Source organism: Antechinus flavipes, chromosome 4, assembly GCF_016432865.1.
Source record: "Antechinus flavipes isolate AdamAnt ecotype Samford, QLD, Australia chromosome 4, AdamAnt_v2, whole genome shotgun sequence".
Taxonomy (NCBI): Eukaryota; Metazoa; Chordata; class Mammalia; order Dasyuromorphia; family Dasyuridae; genus Antechinus; species Antechinus flavipes.
The window spans coordinates 248,124,623-248,152,198 of NC_067401.1; the positions used below are offsets into that span (position 1 = coordinate 248,124,623).

Consider the following 27,576-nt stretch of genomic DNA (forward strand, 5'->3'; position numbering starts at 1 on the left):
AATAACTAATACATACTAGGATCTCAAATATGTGAGAAGAGGTGGGATTCTATATTCTTTGTTCTGGCCATCCAAATGGCTACATATTTAAATCAATAAGTTTATTACTACTAAATAATAGGACCCAGAACTAGCTACATAACAGGATATAGGTAATTGCTACCTGATAGCAAGTATCAGGTGCTAGACACCATAATATAAAATAATAGAATAAATATGCCATCCATTTTTCTAAACAAATGTTTAATGACCACTACATAACTTGGAGATGGAAAGAAAAAAGAATATTTCTGTCCTCAGTATGTTATAATTTACCTGAAACTTTTTTTGAATTCTAAATAAAAAATATATGACTAGTAACATTGTTTCCCATCATAAACAAAAAATATATATTATTTATGTATATATTTATGTGTGTGGATACATATGACAAGCCCTCATTATAAGACAAGCATGTTACGACATGACAATTAAAATTAGAAATAATCATCATTTCATGTGTCACAGAGTATTTTTCTTCTATACTGCCTGTGTGGTTGCCTGTGTGATATAATTTAATGAGTTTAAGAGAGTTTCCTGCCCTTCCTCACCAAATATTCCCATCAAACTCTGAATTGCTGCTTAAACAACCTAATCAATACTTACTTCCAAAGTTGTAGAATCTTAAAATTTGAATGGACTCCAAGTTAGTCAACTTCTACCTGAAACATGAATGTCTTCTATCAAATTCAAAAAAAAAAGTAGCCATTTAGCCTCTGCTTGCACAACTCAAATAATGGAAAAAGTGTTAAGTTAGATCTAAGATGGATGATTTTTTACATGAATTGAAACAGTTCTGCCTGGGGGAAAGAATGAAGTCCATCCCAACAATCTCTGAAGGGCCCCTTTCACTTCTCTATTCCTGAAGGAATAAATAATTGGGTTGAACATAGGGATGATGACAGAATAGAGGGCAGTGATAATTTTGTCCCTTCCCAAAGAGAGATTGGAAGTTGGACGAATGTAGGTGTAAATTACAGTGGAATAGTAGAGAGAGACAACAGTAAGGTGAGAAGAACAGGTGGAAAAGGCTTTCTTCTTGCCCTCAGAGGAGCGAATCCTCAGAATTGTTCTAATAATGCATCCATAAGAAACCAGGATAAGAGAACAACTCCCCACCCCAAATATCACATCTGCACAGAAAGCTAGAGCTTCATTGAGATGGGTATCAGAGCATGACAGCTTCAGGATGGGTGGCAGCTCACAGAAAAAGTGGTCAATGATGAGAGAGCTGCAGAACGATAAGGGGATTGCCAAGCTGGTATGGACTGCTGAGTTACTTATGCCAATGGCCCAGATGCTGACTGCCATCCCAATGCAGACATGATTACTCATGATCATTGGGTAATGGAGGGGATGGCAGATGGCAGCATAGCGGTCAAATGCCATGAGGGCCAGGAGGAGAGCTTCTGAGACTAAGGCCCATGTGAACACATACATTTGAGCCATGCAACCTACAAATGAAATGACAGTCTTCTGGGACAAAAGGTTGGCTAACATCTTGGGCACAATTGTAGATGTACACAAGAGGTCAATGGCAGACAAGTTGCCCAAAAGGAAGTACATGGGTGTGTGAAGCTGTTGACTGAGATAGATGGTGAAGAAGATGAGAGAGTTTCCCAGCAGAGCAGTTACATAGATGCCCAGGAAGAACACTAAGAGAAACAGGCGTAGCTCTGGAAGGCTGGAAATTCCCACCAATATAAATTCCATTTCCATAGTCTGATTCTTCATCGTAATAAACTGAAGACTAGCCTTGAAAAGAAGTCAAAGGAATAATGAACTAAATTCACCCTCTTGATTCAGATCAAGTCATTTCAATAAGTACTTTAACACTTTTTTTATTCTGGATTATAAAATGCCTTTTTAAGCATGACACCATAGGAGAGTAGAGCCTATACTTTATATGACCTTTTTAATCTCCTATATTTATTTATTAAGCCTATCTTGAGGAATTCTATATGCATAGTATTGTTGCAGGTTCAATGGACATTTAAAAGAAAAGGAGTATCAAGAAACATCTCTCTTCTCTAAGAACTATCAATCTGACATATTTGAGAAGATAAATACATTCATAGACAAAGTTATGCAACAGGGGAAAATAATATAATTGAGCACCCAAAGGAATGCTTTAATAAAATACATTTATATAGTAAGTTTGGTTATACAATGTTTTACCTATTTTATTTTTTCACCATAATCCTATGAGATGATAATTTCCATTTTATAAATTAGGAAATCAAAGTTCATAGACCTTCTCAAACCTTCCTGAGTTCACAGAAAAAATTCATGCAGTTACTTGGGAGAAGAGACAGGAGTAATTTTATTTTTTAATTCAAATGCCTTTTACCATACAATGCTGCTGTAATAATTCAGAGGAGGAGGAGAACAATGTGTAGATGTTTAGAGTGAAAGTCACAAGGAAGAGGAAAACTTGAACTGGACCTTGAATTAAAAGATGAGTAGGATTTGGCTAATCAAGGAGTTGAGACTTATGAGAGCCAAGAATCAGAGTTAGAATGAGAAAGGACTGTGTAGGGAATTCTGGTTCAAAAGCTTTTTGGTTTAAAAAAAGAAAAGAAAAGAAAAGCTGAGGCATTTGAAGCACTGAATACATCTTCTTAACATATGGTAAGTAATCCATAAATGGATTCTATATAAATGAAACAGTGAAATTAACAGAGAGCAGAAAATTTAGTTCAGCATCCTATTCAAGTCATAGTCAAGTCATAACCCATTTAAAAAATGCAGAATTGTTATTACTTTCTATAAAATATATATGTAAATATATTCTATAGAAAATATATTTTAAGTGATTTTGAGTCTTAACATCCTTAAGGAAAAAATAAGGGATTGAAGCTATTTATTCCATACTACACTGTATCTTCTCTGAATCTTAGTTACCATGTATGCAAGAAAGGTAACATATACTTAATAAAAAATATTTACAGAAGTATTAGGAGAATCAAAAGAGATAACATAAAAATCTTTATAAATAATAAAAACCCCTATAAATCTGAACTACTCCTAACCCTAATAATAGGGTTCCTACTTAACATAGTACTTAGCATACTAAATAAAATAGACAAAGGCACAAATTAATTAACAATAAGGACAGATAAGACTCACCTATGCAGAAGACTGTCACTTTTCCTTTTATGAAGGTGCTCTGTAAAAACAAAAAAGGCTTTCAAAAAATACTCAACTCTATATATATGACAGTTACCATTATCATCATGAAATGGATATCAGAAGAGAAGACACAAAGAAAGCAATATTATTAAATTTAATACATTTCCTTTAAAAAAAAAGAAAGGAAGTAAAAATTTATATTGTTTCATAAGTCTTTCTTTTTCTTTGTGTATTGGCAAGTTTGCATTTACTTATAACAAAGTTTATAATAAATGAGAAAATTCTGTTTTTAATAGGATGACTAAACAGATATATCTATAGGATCACATCATGAAGTGCTTTATGAGAGCAGTTGCTGCCAACTCTTAAGTTGAGCTTATCACATAAGCTAAAAATACAATAGCAGACAAAATGCCATGGAGTCCTCCTGATTTTGAAGGCCTTTTCTTCTACCACTATTAAACCTTCTACCTTTTTCCCAAAGTCAGACTAGTGGGAGCCATAAATTTCCTTGGCTACCTGTTCCAATTTTTAATAATTTTCAGTAGTAGTTTTTCCCTTATATTTATCTGTTCCTCACAGTTCAACTGAATTCTATTCATTTTCTCTGTCCTTGTTAGAGATGAAGAAATAGTAAGGCATCAATATTTAGAGCTGTCCTGGTTTATAAAGGGTTCTTTCAAACCAGTGGACACTGTAAAAAAGAAAACCACAGACAACAAAATTAGAAGTGATCTTGGCATATCGTTTAGTCAAGTTTCTTATATATAGACAAATAAAATTTTAAACTGCTGGACATGAGGTTGTCTATTCTCTTTCTGAAGGTCTTCAGGGACAGAGATTTCACACTCTCCATTGGGAGCCCATTATCTTGGTTTATCACTCTTAATACTCTTTATTATTTCTAAATGATGTATGTGTGTTTCTGGCTTCTCATATATTATTATATATATAACTTCTTTGAACTTGAATTTCCTCTTCTATAAAATGGAAATAATAATCCTTAAAGCACAGGTTACAGGTGACTAAAAAGAGGTAAGATATTTGTGAGGTTTAAAGCAGAATATTAATCAATCAACACACATTAATTAGGTACCTATTGTTTGCCTGGGCACTGGGGGTAAAAATACAAAGAATAGAACAATCTCTATTCTAAAAGAGCTTATGTCCAAGCAGATAAAGCAACAAGTACATATATGTCTATACAAACTAATATAAAAAGAATCAACAAAATAAATACAAAGTAGCTAAACATAAAATTATTTGGAAAGGAGGGCACTAGCAGTTGGAGAGATCAGAAAAGGTCTGGTATAAGAAATTGTGCTGGAAATAAATCTTAAAGAGAGAGATTCCAAAAGGCCTAGATGAAGAAGAAATGCATTCCAGGCAAGGGAAATGATCAGTTCAAGTGTAAGGTTGTGAAAGTATCATATTTGAGGAACATAGGAAGTATTCCCTATAGAATGTGGGAGGTAGAATAATGTACAATAATGCTGGAAATATAGGTTGGGATCAAGTTGTGAAACACTTTAAAAAACTATTTTCTTTTCCTAAAGGCAATACAAAGTCTGTAGAGTTTAATAAAGGAGAAAATGATATGAAAAGATCTCTTTGGTTAGGATGTGCTAGTAAATAGTTGGCAACTGTCTCTCCACAAAAATAAATAAATAAATAATGCTGGGCACATTTTAAAACTTAATCTGCTTATTATAAATTTTTCCATTATTTTATTTCTGGACAATAAAGTAATAAATTAAACTTTTATTTGTACTGGTTGTTGATTTCTGAAGTGAAAATGCTCACCCTAAAAGTTTAACATTCTGCTCTCTGCTTTTCCCCAGCCAGCTAGTCACCTATTCAGTATTATTGTACAGGATAAAATGGACTTGTAGAAAGTCTTCAGGGTGGAAAACCAATTATCAGATCATTGCAATAATCCCAAATTAAAGTGGTTATTATGTAACCAAAGAGAAAAGGTCAGTAAAAATGACAAATTTTGACAATTTCTAGCTATTATTATAAGACCAAAGCCAAAAGAAAATCTCAGAAATTTTTTTAAAAATCTTTTTAATTTGAGTGGTTTTTACAAACCTGCTTTTTTTTTCTTAATTATGCCTCCAAAGAGAGATTAGACATGCAAAGATTTAAATAGTCAACTGATATCTGTAGGAAAAGAAACTGACCAGCTCTATTTAGTTAATTTTCTTCCACTTTCAAAGGGCTATCAATAGTAAGAACACTTTCTACAAAGTCTAAATGTTGTGAAATTATAAGAATAGCAGGAAGACCAGATGCTAGAAGATTTCTTTTAGTTGTTGGGATACCATGAAGGATAATGAATGGCTGTTTTTCATCCTACATACACCTTAAAAAAAAAAAAAAAAAACAGATAAAGTTGAAATCACTTTTACTTGTAGCCACTCAAATGAAAAGCCCAAAAAATAGTTTCTGGGTAATAAGTAATCAATTTATTAATTAGGCTAGAAAATAATCAGTAAATTGAAGGTCAGTGGTCTCTCTCAGGATAACCAAAAACCCCATATTGAATGTTTAAATGCCTTTGGGAAAGAAGTTGTCCCTGGAATGAAAATCAACTCTGATTGGTTAATAATTAATAAGGGGGGTGAATATATTAATGAGGAGGTAGGCAAAAGTCATCAACTCTTCTGGCTGAGGACTTAGCTTAATGAGATTCAGGTATCTCCAGATATCTAGACAAAGGGCTCCATCTCCACCCAGAGAACTTTAGTTGTTGAACAATAGGGCAAAATTCACCTGAATTAGATTCTCTTTACCATTAGTTGGGGTAATTCTCTTCAAAATTAAGGAAAATATTTTATTGTCAGACCTGTCCTTCACAAAAACTGGGTTTTGAATGAAGAAGTAAAAGGCTGGTGGGGGGGGGGGGGAGGGAAAGGGGGAACCTAACAATCTGATATTAATCATCAAAAAGAACATCTAGGCATGGACCCACACTTAACACCATATACCAAGATAAGATCAAAATGGGTCCATGACCTAGGCATAAAGAACGAGATTATAAATAAATTATAGGAACATAGGATAGTTTATCTCTCAGACTTGTGGAGGAGAAAGAAATTTGTGACCAAAGATGAACTAGAGACCATTACTGATCACAAAATAGAAAATTTTGATTACATCAAATTAAAAAGCCTTTGTACAAATAAAACTAATGCAAACAAGATTAGAAGGGAAGCAACAAACTGGGAAAACATCTTCACAGTTAAAGGTTCTTATAAAGGCCTCATTTCCAAAATATATAGAGAACTGACTCAAATTTATAAGAAATCAAGCCATTCTCCAATTGATAAATGGTCAAAGAATATGAACAGACAATTTTCAGAGGATGAAATTGAAACTATTACCACTCATATGAAAGTGTTCCAAATCATTATTGATCAGAGAAATGCAAATTAAGACAACTCTGAGATACCACTACACACCTGTCAGATTGGCTAAGATGACAGGAAAAAATAATGATGAATGTTGGAGGGGATGCAGGAAAACTGGGACACTAATGCATTTTTGGTGGAGTTGTGAACAATTCCAACTATTCTGGAGAGCAATCTGGAATTATGCCCAAAAAGTTATCAAATTGTGCATACCCTTTGATCCAGCAGTGTTTCTATTGGGCTTATATCCCAAAGAAATACTAAAGAAGGGAAAGGGACCTGTATGTGCCAAAATGTTTGTGGCAGCCCTGTTTGTAGTGGCTAGAAACTGGAAAATGAATGGATTCCCATCAATTGGAGAATGGCTGGGTAAATTGTGGTATATGAATGTTATGGAATATTATTGTTCTGTAAGAAATGACCAGCAGGATGAATACAGAGAGGTCTGGCGAGACTTACATGAACTGATGCTAAGTGAAATGAGCAGAACCAGGAGATCATTATACACTTCGACAACAATATTGTATGAGGACATATTTTGATGAAAGTGGATTTCTTTGACAAAGAGACCTAACTGAGTTTCAATTGATAAATGACGGACAGAAGCAGCTATACCCAAAGAAAGAACACTGGGAAACGAATGTGAACTATCTGCATTTTTGTTTTTCTTCCCGGGTTATTTTTACCTTCTGAATCCAATTCTCCCTGTGCAACAAGAGAACTGTTCGGTTCTGCAAACATATATTGTATCCAGGATATACTGCAACATATCTAACATATATAAAACTGCTTGCCATCTAGGGGAGGGGGTGGAGGGAGGGAGGGGAAAAATCGGAACAGAAACGAGTGCAAGGGATAATGTTGTAAAACAAAATTACCCTGGCATGGATTCTGTCAATATAAAGTAATTATTAAATAAAAATTAAAAAAAAAAAAAAAAAAAAAAAAAAAAGCTCATTGGAGGACTTAGAATTGAAATCTAAATCTGCTTTTGTCCACTATACATTGGACAAGTTCACCTCCCTCAGTTTGCTCATCTGGAAAATAAAAGGGTGACTAGTGTTTTAGAGCCATTACAATTCTAAGTCTCATGACCTATAAGAGGGTGTCACTGGCTCACAAACTAGTAAGCACCTCTATAATACAAAGTTCCAAAAAACAATTTTAAAAAGCAAAATGGTACTATTTTCAACACTTTCACCATCTGTTCAACTAAAAAGGCAAATTTATTCCAGAAAAAAATGTTCATGGCTATGAGGGATGATGGATACAACACAGGAAAATAAATGTTCAATTTGAGTAGTAAAAAAAAAAAAAAAAAAAAAAGAACATCTATGGGTCTTGCATATTAAATTGATTATTAATATAATAAGAAAATAATCATTTTTCCCAGTAGCAAAAGAAATTATACCTCTGACAACATAGTGTATTAGTCAAAATAGTCTCCAAAAATAGTCAAAAAACTTGGGATTTCTTCCTAAATGTATAGTTTACTAGCTGTGTGATATTAGGTATTTTTTCTTATTATTTATTATTATTATTATTAATCTAAATTATTTAATCTCTCTGACTTTCAGTGTTCTTATTATTTATTATTATTATTAATCTAAATTATTTAATCTCTTTGACTTTCAGTGTTTTCATCTGCCAAATGGAGATGATGATACTTTCTTTCACCATTAAGCTTACTGTTGCAAAGATCAATGAGATAATGGACATTAAGTTTATCGTAAACCATGAAACATTATGTAAATATGAGTAGCTGTTATTATTATCATTACTATTATTTCAAATTGAAAACACAGGCCATTCACCAGAAAATGAACATCATCCTTCATGGATCATCCTCTCTATGATACTCTCTAATTGTCCATGTCCCCCAAAGTTTTTTCTTTTTGCTCTCTCCTTCCCTTTCCCCCACCCCAATCCTTCCCATCTCCTTCCATCCTTTTTCCCCTTGTTCCTTATCCTCCCATTATATTTGTGTGTAGGACAAGACTACTGGTTCAAATACATCAAGGAGTTTTTCAAGGTAAAAATAGAAAGGAAGTTTATTACAGATTTGTCCTGATTAGTCAGGACAAATGACCTTATATTCTAAGTCATTACAACCACATCTTTAGGATTACTAAATTACCTTATATGAGAGTTTCAAGTTTCAATGCCAAGGGGGACCCAACTTAATCCCACAAAAAAAAGATACCACTCCTTGTAAACCACATGATCTCTGGAAAAAGAAAACTGGCCCTCGTGCAGAACTAACCTTCACTCAGTCTTTACAATACTGTCTCCATCTTGTGAGACAGCTTTCACAGTTCACTTCATTCAATTCCCCTCTTTCTTTCATCATTTGAAATCTTCTCACATCAAATGTTCTCAACTTCGTGATCAGTTTCATTTTCAGGATCTGACCTATCCTCTCAGGCTCTAATTTCCACCCTTACCTCTTGAGCACCATTGATCCCACTAATCCCATGACTATACCTTCTATTTTAATGATTTCTGAACCATATTGGTAATAAATTGCATCCATACAGGAGGGATATAACTCCACTGATGGCTATCAGGAGAAACCATAAAGCCTGTCTCCAACAGGCTCCTCCAAACCAAGACTAACAAGAGGTATTAAAAGGTGAGGTCCAAGTTTGAATCTGAACATGTGCAAATTGTCTGAGGTCTTTGGTTATATCTTGTACCAAGATAATAGTATTTTCTCTTGGAAACATATTCTCATAAGAATATTAACTATGAAATCATCCAGACAGTTTCTTCCCTTCCTTGTCCTTCATTCTAATTATTTTGGATAATACAGATTGGGAATAGGAGGAACTCCAATCTCCCAAGTTAAATACTTTCCCCATTAGGTACTTAAGATCATCCACAACCCGTTCCCAACCTACAAGTTCTACCCACACATTACCCCCCCCCTCCACAAACATTATACTCCAATTATATTGACTTTTCACTGTTCCTCATGAACACTTCATCTTCAGCCTCTATATGTGTGCCCTAGCTTTTTTAGGGTCTGAAATGTAACCTTCTCTTCTTCATGTTTATCACTCAGAATATTCAGTTTCCTTGAAGGTTCAGAGCTAAAGCCACTTGCTACATTAAGCCTTTCCTGATGCTTATCAGCCACAAGTGTCTTCCTCATATATTCACTTTTACCTATTTTGTAAAATACCTATACATGTACATACCGTGTCTCCCCACACATACTATATTTCAAGTTTTTTGAGAGCTGGAATTATCCTTGTTTTTGTCTTTGTAGCTCTCATGCCTGGCATATAGTAGGCATGTTGAGGTTGGGAAGGGGACCCCAAAAGTTTGGGGTCACAGAGCAGTGTCATGAAGTATTTCAAAAAATTTTATAGGCTTGAACCCATTTCCTGGTCAAGAGGCAAAATTTTGTTGTAATTATAACACCACTCAAAGTGGGCTAATGTTATGAGCCAGAATTTGATACAAGGTGATAACTCACTGGAATTGATGGAAGCAATGTTTGGGTGCTTGGGTTTGCACCTTTGAGGGTTCACACATTAGCTCACACACATTAGTACATACTTTTGGGAGATGCACAAGTCAGTATTCAGTATGAGATTCATGAATTCACACCTCCCATAATCCCACTCTCGAAGGAGGAATCAACCTTTGAGTTTACACCTCTAAAAGAGCATATCGGTCAGTCAGTCAGTCAGTCACTTCAGAAGATTGCCAGGAGTCGGAGTTGAGCTAGAGGCAGAAGCTGGCAGACAAGCTGCAAGAGTTCTTCGAACCAAGGAAGGAGATAGACCTCTAAGAAAACTAACTGGGCTAATTCGGAAGAGACAATAAAAGACTGTACTTAAATCCCTGGCTGCATTTGAGGTGATTATTACTTTGAACCGAAATTAAGGCTGCCTCCAGAAACCTCCCCAAGAAACCTGCTCACAGAGAATCATCATATTATAAAAAAAGAAGAGAACACCACAGGCTAAGTTCCAAAAGAATTTAGCAAAGTACTAAGAGAGAAGAGACAGCTTTATTCAGCTTTCTATCATTGACATGCTAATTCTTTGGACCAGGGGTTGGTCTCCAGAATTTGTTTCTCACTGACTAATAGATTATCACTATTGTCTCAGAAGTATGGTTCTTAGGACTAACCTGGGGCCAGAGGCTATCTGATAGTCAGCAATGAATTGAGGAGTAGTCTATTCAGAATCAGACAGATTATGTCTAAAAAATCCTGCTACTTGTTCTTCATGTATCTGGCCTCTCCTTTCTCCAATTCATATTCTATATAGCTGCAAGATTGTGTGTAGTCCTCCCCCCAAAAAAAATCTATGTTTCTTTCACTTGAGAATCTTCAATGGCTCTCAACTATCTATTAAGACTTGTCATGTTATCCGTCATCCATATTCCATTAGTAATAGTCTACCTATGGGCAGAAAATATCATTGATTCCATCCAGGAAAGAGTAATCCAAGAGAAAGGAAAGCTTCTGACTTCTCCTGAGTCTATCTAGATGCCATGTGAATTGCATCACCATTTCAGAATACCTCTAATGTTTTGGTCTCAGAACTTAAGGAGCAATTACATTAGAAATATAAAGAAAACTTCCAGGGGAACTTATTATTATTCTATGTAATATTATGTAACTATCAAATGAGACAATATGTATTAAAAAAAACTTTGGAAAACATAAAGAACTAAGTAAATATTATCTAATATTACTGTTATTATTTATGTATTATACTTAGATCCCAGTGCCTCCTCTTGAAAAGGGTACAGTACCCATGATCAGGGATATCTTAGCCTCTAAATTCCTGCTAGCAATGGTTGAGAAATAGCTTTCTAGTTCTCCTACAATAGTCCAGCTACAGACCTTTTTTAGGGACTAACATGAGTCTGCTCTGATTTTTGATATCCAATATTGCAACATGATGTAAGTTGATATATTTATTCTTGTGAAATGGGCACTCAGACAAGGATCAAATTAGATTACCATTAGACTTGATACCTTCTCTTCCCATGGATTAACTATATTCTGAGTGGCAGTGACATTTGGACTTTATCATAGACCTGTCTGTCCAAAAGAATGACATGTTTTAGTTTGTGATAGAGATCTCTTCAGGCTTCCCTCCAGATTTTCTCTACTACAACCCTGCTTGCATATCTTCCCACCCTCTTTTTTCAGCTTGCTTTTATATATTCTCTTCCCCCAATTAGGATATAAGTTCCTTGAGAGTACAAATTATCTTTCTTTCTATTTACATGATATTACTAACACTTGACATACTGAGTGGCATGTAATACTTAATAAATGCTTATTGAGTTGACTATGTTGACAATACTTTACCTTTACTGTGAATTGATTTTTCTTTTTTTTTTTTTTTTGATGATTTTTTTATTCTGTCTGTAATAAATAGCAAATAAAATGAACATTTCCATTATGGATTGGTTTTCAATGATAATATCTGCAAATTTTTATATAATTCTCTATCTTTTTCTTAAGCCTATTTCTTTTAAAGATTAGACATAATTTTTAAAAAAGCACTTAGATGCAATATGAAAGTTTCCTACTTAAGGGAAGGTAAAAAAAATGAAAAACTTTTGTTTGAACAAAATCATTTCATTAAGGATAATATATTTACCATTTTATTTTCCTTAGCTAGGTGTAAAATAAATTTTTACCTTTGTTTTTAAAACTTTGAGTTCTATTGAGAAGGCACATGTGAAGGTGTTATACAAAATATTTCCATAAAAGTTATGTTGTGAAAGAAAATTTCAGTCTACTCCCTCCAAAAAAAAAAAAAAATCATCTATACCAGAAGGAAATTTTATAATATCCTTTTCATATTGCCTTATATTAAAAATCTCAGTTTATCTCATAATTCCAGACTCTATGATTCATGATTCATCAGATAAAGATTCTTTTCTCCCGAGCATATTATATTCATGGTCCAAAGGACAAAATGTGCAATAAGAAGTCTATTTTGCTTCTATTACTTGACTGACTAGATCATCTCACTATGTAAGTACAGGTATATCTTCTTCCTTTGTGCTAAATGAATGGCTGAATGAACCCATTAATAAATTAATTCCATATTTCACTAATATTTGTTTTTTTCAGAAAAGAGAGAGAACTGAGGAAGGAGATCAAAAAAGAATCTTCAGTATGTTTTTTTTTTTCTCACTGGACCTCAGGATAACCTGTAAGCTTTGAAAACTGCCTTTTTTAGAATTATTGACCACTTATACTGCTAATAGACAACATGACAAATACATATAGTTTCCAAGTTGGCCCTTAGTTCCACATTCCCATGTACTTTTCTTAGCCAGTTTCTCCTTCATGGAGCTCTGGCATACTTCTAATATTTTCCACAATGCATTCTCTTTCTTCCTTTCTGACTATTGGACCATCTTTTGTCCTGGTTGCATCTTTAAGCTGCTCACCTTTGGGTCCCTGTAGTATACTAGACACTATGACAATGTTCACAGCATTGCACTTTACTATCTCTAACCCATCTTACTAGAAGGTTCTCATGTTCTTTACATTGTATAAAGTAATGTTAGTCAATGACTGGTCAAATCATCACCTTTTTCTTGAACCATCTCATTGTTCTTTCCCTCAGGGTAGTTGATGCAAAATTTTTCCAGCATGAACAACCTCTTATATTATCCTTCCTGATTAGCTGTGAATGATTTTGCTACTTTCAACAATACAATGATGCAAGACTATTCTGAAGTACAAATATCTACCTTCTAGTTTCCAAAAAATATCATTTTATCCCTGAATATCAACCCATTTCACTTAATGGAGATTTGACTAATTTCCTTATCTTATATATACCTATGTATTAGAAGTAGCATTTCTTATATCACATTTTCAAAGATCAAAATATCACTGGTAATAACTGCAGCATTTTGGGCATATGGATATTCAGAACGTACAAAAATCACTAATATTCTTCCTGTGATAGATCACCTTGGGAAAAGTTATATATATCATCTTTTTATAAATTCAAACTTCTTTTATAATTAACTTTTTATAATTTCACACATGCTTTACCTTTTCTCTGAATTGATTTTTCTTTTCTTTTGGTGTTTTGTTTTTTCCTGACTAACACCAAATAAATTGAACATTTCCATTGTGGATTGGTTTTCAATGATAATATCTGCAATTTCTTTTTATACAATTCTTTGTATTTTTCTGAAGCCTATTTCTTTCAAAGTTTAGACATAATTTATAAACAGGCACTTGGATGCAACATGAAAGTTCTCTATTTAAGGGAAGGTTAAAAAATGAAAAATTTTTGTGTGAACAAAATCATTTCAATAAGGATAATATATTTGCTATTTTATTTTCCCCATTATATATAAAATATTTTTTACATTTGTTTTTAAAACCTTGAATTCCAGATTCTCTCTCTTCTTCCCCTGCCCCATTGGGAAAGCACATGTGAAGTTATGCAAAACATTTCCACAAATGTCACATTGTAAAAGAAAAAAAGCTTTATCCCTTCCCCCAACCCTCCTTCAAGAAAAATAAAGTTTAAAAAAAAGAGAGAGCATGCTTCAATCTGTATTCAGACATAATCAATTCCTTCTCTGGGTATGGATAGATTTTTTTCCCAGTCTAGTATTACCTCCCCTATTCTCCTTGAACTTTAAGATCATACATGATATAGCAAACATATCTGCCGCTTCTTTCAGCACCAAAATAGGCCATTTCCCTGGATTAAATGTTCTTCATCCTTCCTTATTTAACTTTCAGTGTAGATTTATCGATTCAACTATAGATAGAAGTATTGTTCTATCCCTTCTAGCACAAAATTCATTCCACATAGGAAAAAAAAATGGAGCAAAGTAGTAATAAAGCATCACTCTCTCCTCTGTTCTTTGCTATCAACTAGAGCAAGGATCCCTTCTTTATCTGAAATGTCCTATGCTCCTTCTTTGTTCCTAATATTTTTTTCATCAGCATGACTTTAATAAAGGCAAAAACTATTCATCCTTATTCTTGCTAGTTTTAACTCACTCTGAATTTTACCACTCCTGAAAATACTCTTACATCATTCCACCTTTTGTATTCTTTATGTTAGCTGATCTTGTTTCTATCTTCTATTCATACCTTTTTCATTATGACTGAAATTTTCTCTTTGCATCAACAAAATTTCCTTTTTAACAGCAACCCATGCCACATGGGCTGAATGTTAAGGGAAAATTTTATGACGAAAACCTTTTATGGAGCAAACTTTTGGACAAATTCTCCATAGGTTATCAGGCCTCAGAAAAAGAGTCATGTTTTTGAAATATATATTCAGAGAAACATGTTGAGGCTAAAAAAAAAAAAAAAAAATCCACTCCTACCAGAAATAGTAACATCAAATAATCACAAGCCCAAAAAGAATTCTTGGACAAACTTGAAATGAAAATTTAAAAATTAAATAAAAGAGATTTAAGAAAAATTAGAGAGGAAAAACCCAAAAACAATCCAAGAAAATTATGAAAAGAAAGTTAACCAATTGGAAAAGAGATATACAATCTTAAGGAAGGAAATAATTCCTTGAAAACTAGAATTTAGCAGAAGGAGCAATGATTGTATAATACATGAACAAATAAACTTTAAAAAATAGGATAGAATCTAAAAGATCTCATTAGAAAAATAATTGATCTGAAAAATAGATCAAGGAGAGACAATATAAGAATTGCTGAACTACCTGAAAATTATAACATCAAAAAAAAAAGAAGAAGAAGAAAAGAATTTAAATACAATAATACTAAAAATTATTAAAATTGTAAAGTACTAGAACAAGGGGATAAAATTAAAATAGAAAATAATCTACCCTTTATCACCTGAAAAAGATCCCAGGAAGAAAATTTACAGGAATGACATATTCAAGTTTCAAAATACTCCCATATTAAAGAGAAAATATTATAAGCAACATCAAAAAAAATTAATGCTGTAGAAATATGGTCAGGATTTTATAAGATCTAGGAATTTTTTGTCAAAAAAAAATCATAGTTCTAGGGGCAGCTAGGTGGTGCACTGGATAGAGCACCAGCCCTGAAGTCAGGAGGACCTAAGTTCAAATCTGGTCTCAGACACTAAACACATCCTAACTGTGTGAATCTGGGCAAGTCACTTAACCCCAATTGCCACAGCAAAAACAAAACAAACAAACAACAACAACAACAAAAATCATAGTTCTTGGAACATATTCTGAAGAGCAAAAGAGCTGGTATTATATCCAAGAATAACTTACCCAATAAAGCTGAGTATAATTCTGAATTTAAAAAAAAAGAAAGAAAGAAAGAAAGAAAAAGAAGAATTGATGGACTGAGTTTCAGGTATTTGTTAGGAAAAAAAAGAGAACTCAATGGAAAATTCAATATAAAAGATTCAGAAGAAACATAAACATTAAAGATTAATTATAAGGTACTCATTAAGGTCAAACTGTTTACTTATTTTATTTATTTTTATTTTTTTGCTGAGGCAATTGAGGTTAAGTTACTTGCCCAGGGTCACAAGCAAGGAAGTGTTAAGTGTCTGAGGTTAGATTTGAACTCAGGTCCTTGTGACTTCAGGGCTGGTGCTCTATCCACTGTGCCACCTAGCTGCCCCTATTTACTTATTTTATATAAGAAATTCCTATCAGTATTCTTTAAACTGTCATCATTATTTAGATAAGTTGAAAGAAATGTTGGGGATCAGCTGGGTATGATCAGGTGATTCTAAAAAGCAAAATTGTGTAGGAAAAGGTAAATGGAAGCAATATATTATAAAAATAGGATGTAAAAGGAAGAATTAATACAAAGGAAGCAGGATAAGGTAAATGGCTGGTAATGTCAGAACATTACTCTCATCTGAGTTGAAGAGGAAACTATATGTTCATCTAGAAGGGCGTAGAAATCTCCTGAACATGTAGAGACTTTAGAAAACTTGGGGAGATAGGGTTGGGGGGGAGGGGGATTTCAGAGGGGTGTGTAGATTGGGATTTGGGAAGGTAGTAGAAATGTTGGGAGAGGGACTTTTGGAGGTATGGATGGTTGGGATTAGAAGGATGAGGGTGGGATGGTCATGGGATGGGAATTGGAAGGGCAAGGAAAAAATAACGCAATTTATAGGGATAGGGTAAAAACATAGGCTGAGAAAGAAAATAGTTTATAAAAATAAGATGAAGAAAAATTCATAAATAGTAATTATAACTTTGTGAATGAGATGTTTTTACAGCTCTCTGTGGTAGCCAAGAATTGGAAATTATCGGGATCCCCAGAAATTAGGAAATGACTGTACAAGTTAGGTGTATAATCAAGATAGAAGACTGCTGTGGTATAAGAAATGATGAGCTCAATGATCTTAAAAAAGCATGAAAAGACTTGCAAGCAATAATAAAAAGTGAAGTGAGCAAAACAAGAAAATACTGTATACAGTGATAGCAATATTGTTTTTAAAATGATTGAGCAATTAAATCATTTTGACAATTATAAATATACAAATAAAGGACCTAAAAAAATGCTATTTTTCTCTAGAGAAAGAACTGATAATGAGAGGATGTATAGAATAATTTTATTTATATATAATATATATAAATATATTATACATATACATATATATATATACACACATATACATAAACATATATTTCTAGTGGTAGCCCTCTCTAGGAAGTGAGAATGAAGAGAATAAAAAAATAAATTTATATGATAATTTTATTATACATTTAAAAGGAATAGCAAATTGTACATAACAGATTTGCAATTTCATGTGAAAATATCATTTTTATACTGTTATAGAAATACTCATTTTATTCCATAAATTTAAAACAAATTTTTAAAAAAGAAACTTATAGGAACCTGAATTAAATTAGAAGATTATTTTTCCATTTTTCATGAGACATATTATTACTAAGCAGGAAGATGAATAGATATATAGATTGGACGGACAGATGGATGGTTGGATGAATGGATGGATGGATGGATAATCTGTCCATTGAAAAAATCTACTTCATAAAATGGAACTAAAATTTTTAAAAAATATTTGGTGAGTTGATGGAATTAAACAATGGTAGGGATAGTCTCTTCAAACTTGAAAGTTTTCAGAATTATAATTTCATGATCCTAGAAATCCCTGACAACTCAATGAAAACTCTGCATCAGAGAGTCATGTAATCTTCTCTAAGGAGAGTAGTAAAGGTACCCTAAACATTTCTCATCCAGTATACCTTTTTCATTGTGACCTAGGATCACTGATTTAGAAATGGAAGAGAACTTGACATTATCCAGTACATAAATATCCAAATTTATCATCTAGTCCATAAATATCCAATTTTCCACCTGTAGCAAAATTAAGTGCAAATTATAACCAGATTAAAATATAATTGGGAAATGGTTAACAAAATAAGCAAAAATATAATATAATATAGATATTGTTAATTTGTGGTTTTCTAAATTAATCCATGACTACAGGGATCCATTTGTATTTGAGTTTGACATGAGCAATAAAGTCAAATAACTTTATTCCCTATTACGGGAGCTACCTGTTAACTGGCTGCCTGCAGGGATCTAATCATGTCATGTGAGAGGACAATAATGTTACAAGGAAATAAGAGGCAGTTACATTGAAAGCCTCTGAACCTCTGATTTATGCCTTTCCTATACAGAATATATGCTTTCTAAGCATAGCAAGGTTATTATTATTGAGAAACAAGCATATATTTTTCAAGCAATATCAGTGTCATTAAATATGTTTTATGATATCGAGACACTTATCACTGACTCCCATAGTCATGTGTTCCTTGAGTCTTAGTTCTACTCAGAGAGTAAGATAACAGTAAAGCCTGATTCACAATTCTTTTACTATGAAAACAAAACATTCCCATCGTTTCTCACAATGTGCCATGATTTATAGTTGCAGAAGCTCAGAGAACAGACCTACCCATTTTTTGTACAGTCCCCTATTAACACTTTTACAAGCTTTCTGGGTTCCACACTATGTGGTTCTCAACAATTCCCTATATAAAGAAACTGATGCATAAATAGCTTAAGTGAATTGCCGAAAGTCATACCACTAATAAATAACCTGAAATAAGATTTGAACCAAGTTCTTCCTCTTTCCAGCATTAACAACCCATCAACTATTCCATACTGCCTTTCATTTCCAAAATTTTAATCAGTTTTTAGAGCTATCATATTCTTTCCTCACATTATTTGTAAATATTACATTTTTAAAATTATCCCAAATTGTCCCAAATTGCTGAGATCTTTAAATGATAGGAAAAAAGAGCCCTGGACTTACAAGCAGGACTGTTTAAATTTTATTCCTTTCTTTGTCAGTTACTAGCTGTAAGATGTAAAGTCACTGAAACTTATTATTACAGAGTTTTCCATATCTTCCCATAAAATAGAGATTAATATCTTTTCCTAGCTACCCTGGTGAGTTGTTGTATGGTTCAAATGAATTAATATATGTGAAGATCCTTTGAAACTACGGGATATGATACAAAATCACTGCCACAAACCTCTTCCAAAGTTGCTATGAATTATGTGCTGTGAATTAATGAGACTTTCCCTTAACTCCACCTTTTTGAAAAATCACTCTCTGGTCACCTAAACAAAGTTCTGCTAGCCTAATCTATTAGTTGAATTAACCTGTCATTTGATTGATTTCTAATCCACCAACAAAATATCTCAGGGTAGCATAGCATAATAGAAAATTGGTCTTGAAATCAAGAAGAACTGAGTTCGTGTCCTATTTGTTATACAAATCAGCTATGTGACCCTGAGCAAGCTACTTAAAACTGTATCCCAGGAAGTCCTCTAAAACTGTATGTTCTAGGAAGTTGCTACACTGCAGCATAGGTCCAGACTACACAAAGAGAAACCACATCACTGAGTTTATCCAATCAGCCCTTTATCTAAGAACTATTCTAAAGACAATGAAGAAGCAGATGATGAATACAGGTAAACTGAAACGATTTATAACACTAAAATAGGTGAATGCAAGTCATTGAAGGGCACACAAGATGTGTTTTGCTAGAATTGGAGCCAGGGTTCTGAATAAGGAAGCAGCTGGGTATAATGGATAGAGTGCTGTAATAGTCAAGAAAACATGAAATCAAATCTTTCCTCAGATGCTTAGTATTCAAGTAACTTAATTTCATGTGGAGACAGTTCCTCATTAATCAAATTACTATATATTCATTTCAGTCATATCAGATTCCTGACCTCATTTGGGGTTTTCTTGGAAAAGATAAGACATGATAGTTGATGCTTCAGAAATGTTGCTGACCACTGCTACAATGACAGTTGGAAAAGAAAATACATCTCCATTCTTCTGACCATTATTCTCTATCCTTGATCTATGCATAACATTTCACACAGAATGCCTAGATTAAAGCATTAATCTTATTCCTCTGCAATATCCCTGACCACTCTTTGCTGGTAGACTTGGCTGGGACATTTAGGGAGAAATATGCACGTAAAAAGTTACTGCCAACCTCTTTACCCTTCTCTCCCCTTTGTTTATGTCTGACAGCATGACTAAGAATAAATGTTTGGAATGCTATGCCTCTCAGTTTAGATGACCAATTTGCTGGGTATTTGTACAAAAGATGGGGTTTTTAGCATGAGAGAAGAGAAAACAGAGGGGGAAATAGGCTCAATTATAAAAAGGCTTTAATTATTCCATAGAGCATTGGGGTTAAGATTCCAAAAATTCTTAACTCTGATATATTCAACAGGCTTGTTTCACTGGGAGACTCCATATCATTAGCTATTGTGTTGAAATTGAATGGCCAACGCTGCTTTGCTATTCAACTCTATTATATTCTTAATAGACTAAGTGTCCATAAGAACAATATTACCTAATCCAGATCATATATCTCATTGATATTTTGTCAGTTCCCAAAGAGTTCTTCTTCTCAGGCTGCATGTTATGTCAATAACTAACACATACTATGAACTCAAGTATTTGAGAAGAGATGAGATCCTTTACTCTTTGTTCTGGCCATCCAAATGGCTGTTTAAATTAATAACTTTATTATTACTAAATAATAGGACCCAGGATTACCTACATAACAGGATATATGAAATTGCTACATGTTATCATGCAAGTATCAGGTGCTAGACACCTGATAAAATGTAAAATGATAATGTAAAATAAAAACATAAATATGTTAATCTAAACAAATGTTTAATGACCACTTCATAACCAGGAGATGGGAAGAAAAAAAAATCTTTCTTTCCTCAGTATGTTATACCTTACCTGAAACTTTCTTTGAATTCTAAATAAAAAATATGATTAGTAACATTGTTTCCCCTTCTAAACAAAAAAATTATATATTTATGAATATATTTAAGCTTAAATATATATGTGGATATATATGATAAGCCCCTCATTGTTAAGACAAACATGTTACAAAATGACATAATTATAAAATTAGATATAATCATCATTTCATGTATCAGAGAGTATGGAAGAAAAGTAGCTACCTATGTGATACAATTTAATGAGTTTAAGAAAATTTCCTGCCCTTCTCTTCCAAAAATTCCTATTAAACTCTGAATTGCTGCTTGAAATCCCACCATTAAACAAATGTTCATTTGACATAATTAATACCTATTTCAAAAGTTATAACATCTTTGAACTTGAAAGGATCCCAGAGAATAGTTAGTCAACTTCTACCAGAAACATGAATGTCTTCTATCAAATTTAAAAAAAAAAAAAAAAAGGCTATTTAGGCATGCTTGTACACCTCTAATAATGGAGAAAGTGTTGAGTTGGATCTAATTCATTTTACATGAATTGATACAGTTCTACCTGGAGGAAAGAATGAAGTCCATCCCAACAACCTCTGCAGGGCCCCTTTCACTTCTCTATTCCTAAAGGAATAAATAATTGGGTTGAACATAGGGATGATGACAGAGTAGAAGGCAGTGATGATTTTGTCCCTTCCCAAAGTGAGATTGGAGGTTGGACGAATGTAGGTGTAAATTGCAGTGGAATAGTAGAGAGAGACAACAGTAAGGTGAGAAGAGCAGGTGGAAAAGGCTTTTTTCTTGCCCTCAGAAGAGCGAATCCTCAGAATTGTTCTAATAATGCATCCATAAGAAACCAGGATAAGGGAACAACTCCCCACTCCAAATATCGCATCTGCACAGAAAGCTAGAGCTTCATTGAGATGAGTGTCAGAGCATGACAGCTTCAGGATGGGTGGCAGCTCACAGAAAAAGTGGTCAATGATGAGAGAGCTGCAGAACGATAAAGGGATTGCCAAGCTGGTATGGACTGCTGAGTTACTTATGCCAATGGCCCAAATGCTGCCTGCCATCCCAATACAGACACGACTACTCATGATCATTGGGTAATGGAGGGGATGGCAGATGGCAGCATAGCGGTCAAATGCCATGAGGGCCAGGAGTAGACCCTCTGAGACTAAGGCCCATGTGAACATATACATCTGAGCCATGCAGCCTGAAAATGAAATGGCAGCCTTCTGGGATAAAAGGTTGGCTAACATCTTGGGCACAATTGTAGATGTACACAAGAGGTCAAGGGCAGACAAGTTGCCCAAAAGGAAGTACATGGGTGTGTGAAGCTGTTGACTGGCATAGATGGTGAAGAAGATGAGAGAGTTTCCCACCAGAGCAGTTACATAGATGCACAGGAAGGACACTAAGAGAAACAGGCGTAGCTCCGGGAGGCTGGAAATTCCCACCAATATAAATTCTATTTCCATAGTCTGGTTCTTCATCCTAATAAACTGAAGACTAGCCTTGAAAAGAAGTCAAAGAATAATGAGCCAGCTTCACTCTCTTTTATTTGATTCAGCTAAAGTCATTTCAATAAATATTTTAACACTTCTTTTTTTTAAAATCCTAGATAATAAAATGCCTTTTAAAGAATGCCATCCTAGGAAAGTAGAGCCTTATTTTATACCACCTTTTAATCTTCTGCATTTATTTATTAAGCCTATCTTGAAGGCATTCTATATGCATAGTTTTGTTGCTGGTGGGAGAGGAGTATCAAGAAACACCTCTTTTCTTTAAGAATTAACAATCTAATATATTTGAGAAGACAAACACATTCATAGACAAAGTTATGCAACAGGGGAAAACTATATAATTGAACATCTAAATGAATGCTGAAATAAAATACATTTGTCTAGTAAATTATGATTATAATATATTTATCTACTTTTATTTTTCATGATAAACCTGTTAGGTGATATTTCCATTTTACAGGTGAGGAAATCAAAGTTCATAAATATTCTCTTACCTTCCTGAGTTCACACAACAAATCCATACAGTTACTGGAGGGGATGGAGTGGAGTAATGTTATTATGTAATTTAAATGTCTTTTACCATACAATGCCGCTGTAATCACTCAGAGCAGGAGAAGATCAATGCAGAAAGAAAGGCACAAGGAAGAAGAAAATTTGAATTGGATTTTGAATTAAAGGATAAGTAGATTTTGCCTAGTTGAGGAGGTGAGACTTGTATGAGCCAAGGCTTAGAATTAGAATGAGACAGGACTGTGTAGGGAATTCTAGTTCAAAGGCTATTAGGTTTAAAAAAAAGAAAAGAAAAGAAAAGAAAAGAAAAGAAAAGAAAAGAAAAGAAAAGAAAAGAAAAGAAAAGAAAAGAAAAGAAAAGAAAAGAAAAGAAAAGAAAAGAAAAGAAAAGAAAAGAAAAGAAAAGAAAAGAAAAGAAAAGAAAAGAAAAGAAAAGAAAAGAAAAGAAAAGAAAAGAAAAGAAAAGAAAAGAAAAGAAATCTTTCTTTCCTCAGTATGTTATACCTTACCTGAAACTTTCTTTGAATTCTAAATAAAAAAATATGATTAGTAACATTGTTTCCCCTTCTAAACAAAAAAATTATATATTTATGAATATATTTAAGCTTAAATATATATGTGGATATATATGATAAGCCCCTCATTGTTAAGACAAACATGTTACAAAATGACATAATTATAAAATTAGATATAATCATCATTTCATGTATCAGAGAGTATGGAAGAAAAGTAGCTACCTATGTGATACAATTTAATGAGTTTAAGAAAATTTCCTGCCCTTCTCTTCCAAAAATTCCTATTAAACTCTGAATTGCTGCTTGAAATCCCACCATTAAACAAATGTTCATTTGACATAATTAATACCTATTTCAAAAGTTATAACATCTTTGAACTTGAAAGGATCCCAGAGAATAGTTAGTCAACTTCTACCAGAAACATGAATGTCTTCTATCAAATTTAAAAAAAAAAAAAAAAAAAAAAGGCTATTTAGGCATGCTTGTACACCTCTAATAATGGAGAAAGTGTTGAGTTGGATCTAATTCATTTTACATGAATTGATACAGTTCTACCTGGAGGAAAGAATGAAGTCCATCCCAACAACCTCTGCAGGGCCCCTTTCACTTCTCTATTCCTAAAGGAATAAATAATTGGGTTGAACATAGGGATGATGACAGAGTAGAAGGCAGTGATGATTTTGTCCCTTCCCAAAGTGAGATTGGAGGTTGGACGAATGTAGGTGTAAATTGCAGTGGAATAGTAGAGAAAGACAACAGTAAGGTGAGAAGAGCAGGTGGAAAAGGCTTTTTTCTTGCCCTCAGAAGAGCGAATCCTCAGAATTGTTCTAATAATGCATCCATAAGAAACCAGGATAAGGGAACAACTCCCCACTCCAAATATCGCATCTGCACAGAAAGCTAGAGCTTCATTGAGATGAGTGTCAGAGCATGACAGCTTCAGGATGGGTGGCAGCTCACAGAAAAAGTGGTCAATGATGAGAGAGCTGCAGAACGATAAAGGGATTGCCAAGCTGGTATGGACTGCTGAGTTACTTATGCCAATGGCCCAAATGCTGCCTGCCATCCCAATACAGACACGACTACTCATGATCATTGGGTAATGGAGGGGATGGCAGATGGCAGCATAGCGGTCAAATGCCATGAGGGCCAGGAGTAGACCCTCTGAGACTAAGGCCCATGTGAACATATACATCTGAGCCATGCAGCCTGAAAATGAAATGGCAGCCTTCTGGGATAAAAGGTTGGCTAACATCTTGGGCACAATTGTAGATGTACACAAGAGGTCAAGGGCAGACAAGTTGCCCAAAAGGAAGTACATGGGTGTGTGAAGCTGTTGACTGGCATAGATGGTGAAGAAGATGAGAGAGTTTCCCACCAGAGCAGTTACATAGATGCACAGGAAGGACACTAAGAGAAACAGGCGTAGCTCCGGGAGGCTGGAAATTCCCACCAATATAAATTCTATTTCCATAGTCTGGTTCTTCATCCTAATAAACTGAAGACTAGCCTTGAAAAGAAGTCAAAGAATAATGAGCCAGCTTCACTCTCTTTTATTTGATTCAGCTAAAGTCATTTCAATAAATATTTTAACACTTCTTTTTTTTAAAATCCTAGATAATAAAATGCCTTTTAAAGAATGCCATCCTAGGAAAGTAGAGCCTTATTTTATACCACCTTTTAATCTTCTGCATTTATTTATTAAGCCTATCTTGAAGGCATTCTATATGCATAGTTTTGTTGCTGGTGGGAGAGGAGTATCAAGAAACACCTCTTTTCTTTAAGAATTAACAATCTAATATATTTGAGAAGACAAACACATTCATAGACAAAGTTATGCAACAGGGGAAAACTATATAATTGAACATCTAAATGAATGCTGAAATAAAATACATTTGTCTAGTAAATTATGATTATAATATATTTATCTACTTTTATTTTTCATGATAAACCTGTTAGGTGATATTTCCATTTTACAGGTGAGGAAATCAAAGTTCATAAATATTCTCTTACCTTCCTGAGTTCACACAACAAATCCATACAGTTACTGGAGGGGATGGAGTGGAGTAATGTTATTATGTAATTTAAATGTCTTTTACCATACAATGCCGCTGTAATCACTCAGAGCAGGAGAAGATCAATGCAGAAAGAAAGGCACAAGGAAGAAGAAAATTTGAATTGGATTTTGAATTAAAGGATAAGTAGATTTTGCCTAGTTGAGGAGGTGAGACTTGTATGAGCCAAGGCTTAGAATTAGAATGAGACAGGACTGTGTAGGGAATTCTAGTTCAAAGGCTATTAGGTTTAAAAAAAAGAAAAGAAAAGAAAAGAAAAGAAAAGAAAAGAAAAGAAAAGAAAAGAAAAGAAAAGAAAAGAAAAGAAAAGAAAAGAAAAGAAAAGAAAAAAGAAAAGAAAAGAAAAGAAAAGAAAAGAAAAGAAAAGAAAAGAGAAAAGAGAAAAGAAAAGAGAAAAGAAAAGAAAAGAAAAGGCATTTGAAACCTTGAATACATTTCTTTTACATATGGTAAATAATCCATAAATAGATTTTAAATGAATGAATCAAGGATAGCATGAAATTACTTAACTGAGAGCAGAAAATTCATTTCCTCATCCTAGTCAAGTCATAGTCTTATGTAAAGTCAAGTCATAATCTATGTAATTTTAGGTGAACACTTAATTACTTTTGTTTTCAGTTTCCTCAACTATAAAATGGGGGTGAGGAGGACTAAATGGTTTTATAAATTCCTTCCAAATCACTATGTGACTTATCATTACATGACCTATTAAATTATTTTCAGTTATCAAAATACCTTTGAAAATTAGCCTATGTTTGGCCAGAAAGATAATTCAGTAATATACTGTCTATAATGACTGGACCTGTATAGAGAAATGAGCTCAACTCTCACATTCTTAGCTCTTTTAGTAAGCATAAAAATTACTCAGATGTTAAGTGAACTAAAAGCATTTTAAGATAATGGGAATCACTATTACTACATTTTCCAATTTCTTATAGCCTCATCTCACAAAATTTGGGCACATTAGAAAATATAGAAGCTTTTATATTGTTGGCTCTAGTTAATATTTTTACATTATGTTTAGTCATTGTTTTGATTTTTTTATTTCTACATTGTAAAAAAGAAATGGAGAATTGGTATTTCTTTCTACAAAAAAAAAAATTTAAATATATTCTATAGAAAATATATTTTAAATGATTTTGAGCCCTAAGATACTTAAAGAAAAAATAACAACCTTAGGTTTTTTTATTCCATACTACACTGTATCTTCATTGAGCCTCAATTACCATTTATGTAAAAGAGGTAACATATACTTAATAAAAAAATATTCATAGAATTATTGGGGGGATCAAAAGAGATAATCAATATAAAGAACTTTATAAATAATAAAAATCCCTATAAATTTAAACTACTGTTAATCCTATTATTACTCTTGTGGCACTTAACATAGTAAATTAAATAAAATAGACAAAGGCAAATATTGATTAACAATAAGCACAGATAAGACTCACCTATGCAGAAGACTGTCACTTTTCCTTTTATGAAGGTGCTTTGTAAAAATAAAAAAGGCTTTCAAAGTTTGAAAACTTTTAACTCCATATATATGACGGCTATCATCATCATCATGAAATGGATATCAGAAGAGACACAGAGAAAGCAATATTGTTAAATTTAATGCATTTCTTTAAAAAAAAAAAAAGGAATGTAACAAAAATTGACAGTTTCAAATGTCTTTCTTTTTCTTTGTGTACTTATAACAAAGTTTATAATAAAAGAAAAAATTCAATTTTTAAAAGGGTGACTAAACAGATGAATCTATAGGATCACATCATGAAGAGCTTTATTAGAGCAGTTGCTGCCAACTCTTAAATGACCTTATCACTTAAGCTAAAAATACAACACCAGACAGGATACCATGGAGTACTCCTGATTTTGAAGGCTTTTCTCCTACCACTATTTAACTTTCTACCTTTTTCTCAAAGTCAGACTAGTGGAATGAATATATTTCCTTGGCTATCTGTTGCAATTTTAAATAATCTTCATTAGTAGTTTTCCCTTATATTTAATCTGTTCCTCATAGTACAACTGAATTCTATTGATTTTCTCTGTCCTTGTTAGAGATGAAGAAATAGTAAGCCATCAGTATTTAGAGCTGCCCTGGTTTATAAAGGCTTCTTTACCAGTG

At 33.4% G+C, this 27,576-nt stretch overlaps 3 protein-coding genes across 3 annotated transcripts; all 3 read right to left on the reverse strand.

The window, feature by feature from the left end:
* Positions 1–798: 798 nt before the first annotated feature.
* Positions 799–1,773, reverse strand: LOC127563346 (olfactory receptor 13G1-like). Its single transcript, XM_051999742.1, has one exon. It carries the CDS (start codon positions 1,771–1,773, stop codon positions 799–801), a length of 975 nt encoding a protein of 324 aa, XP_051855702.1.
* A 19,585-nt stretch (positions 1,774–21,358) lies between these two features.
* Positions 21,359–22,321, reverse strand: LOC127563356 (olfactory receptor 13G1-like). Its single transcript, XM_051999760.1, has one exon. The coding sequence runs from the start codon at positions 22,319–22,321 to the stop codon at positions 21,359–21,361; it is 963 nt and encodes a 320-aa protein (XP_051855720.1).
* Positions 22,322–23,902: 1,581 nt separating this feature from the next.
* Positions 23,903–24,865, reverse strand: LOC127563345 (olfactory receptor 13G1-like). Its single transcript, XM_051999741.1, has one exon. It carries the CDS (start codon positions 24,863–24,865, stop codon positions 23,903–23,905), a length of 963 nt encoding a protein of 320 aa, XP_051855701.1.
* Positions 24,866–27,576: the final 2,711 nt, after the last annotated feature.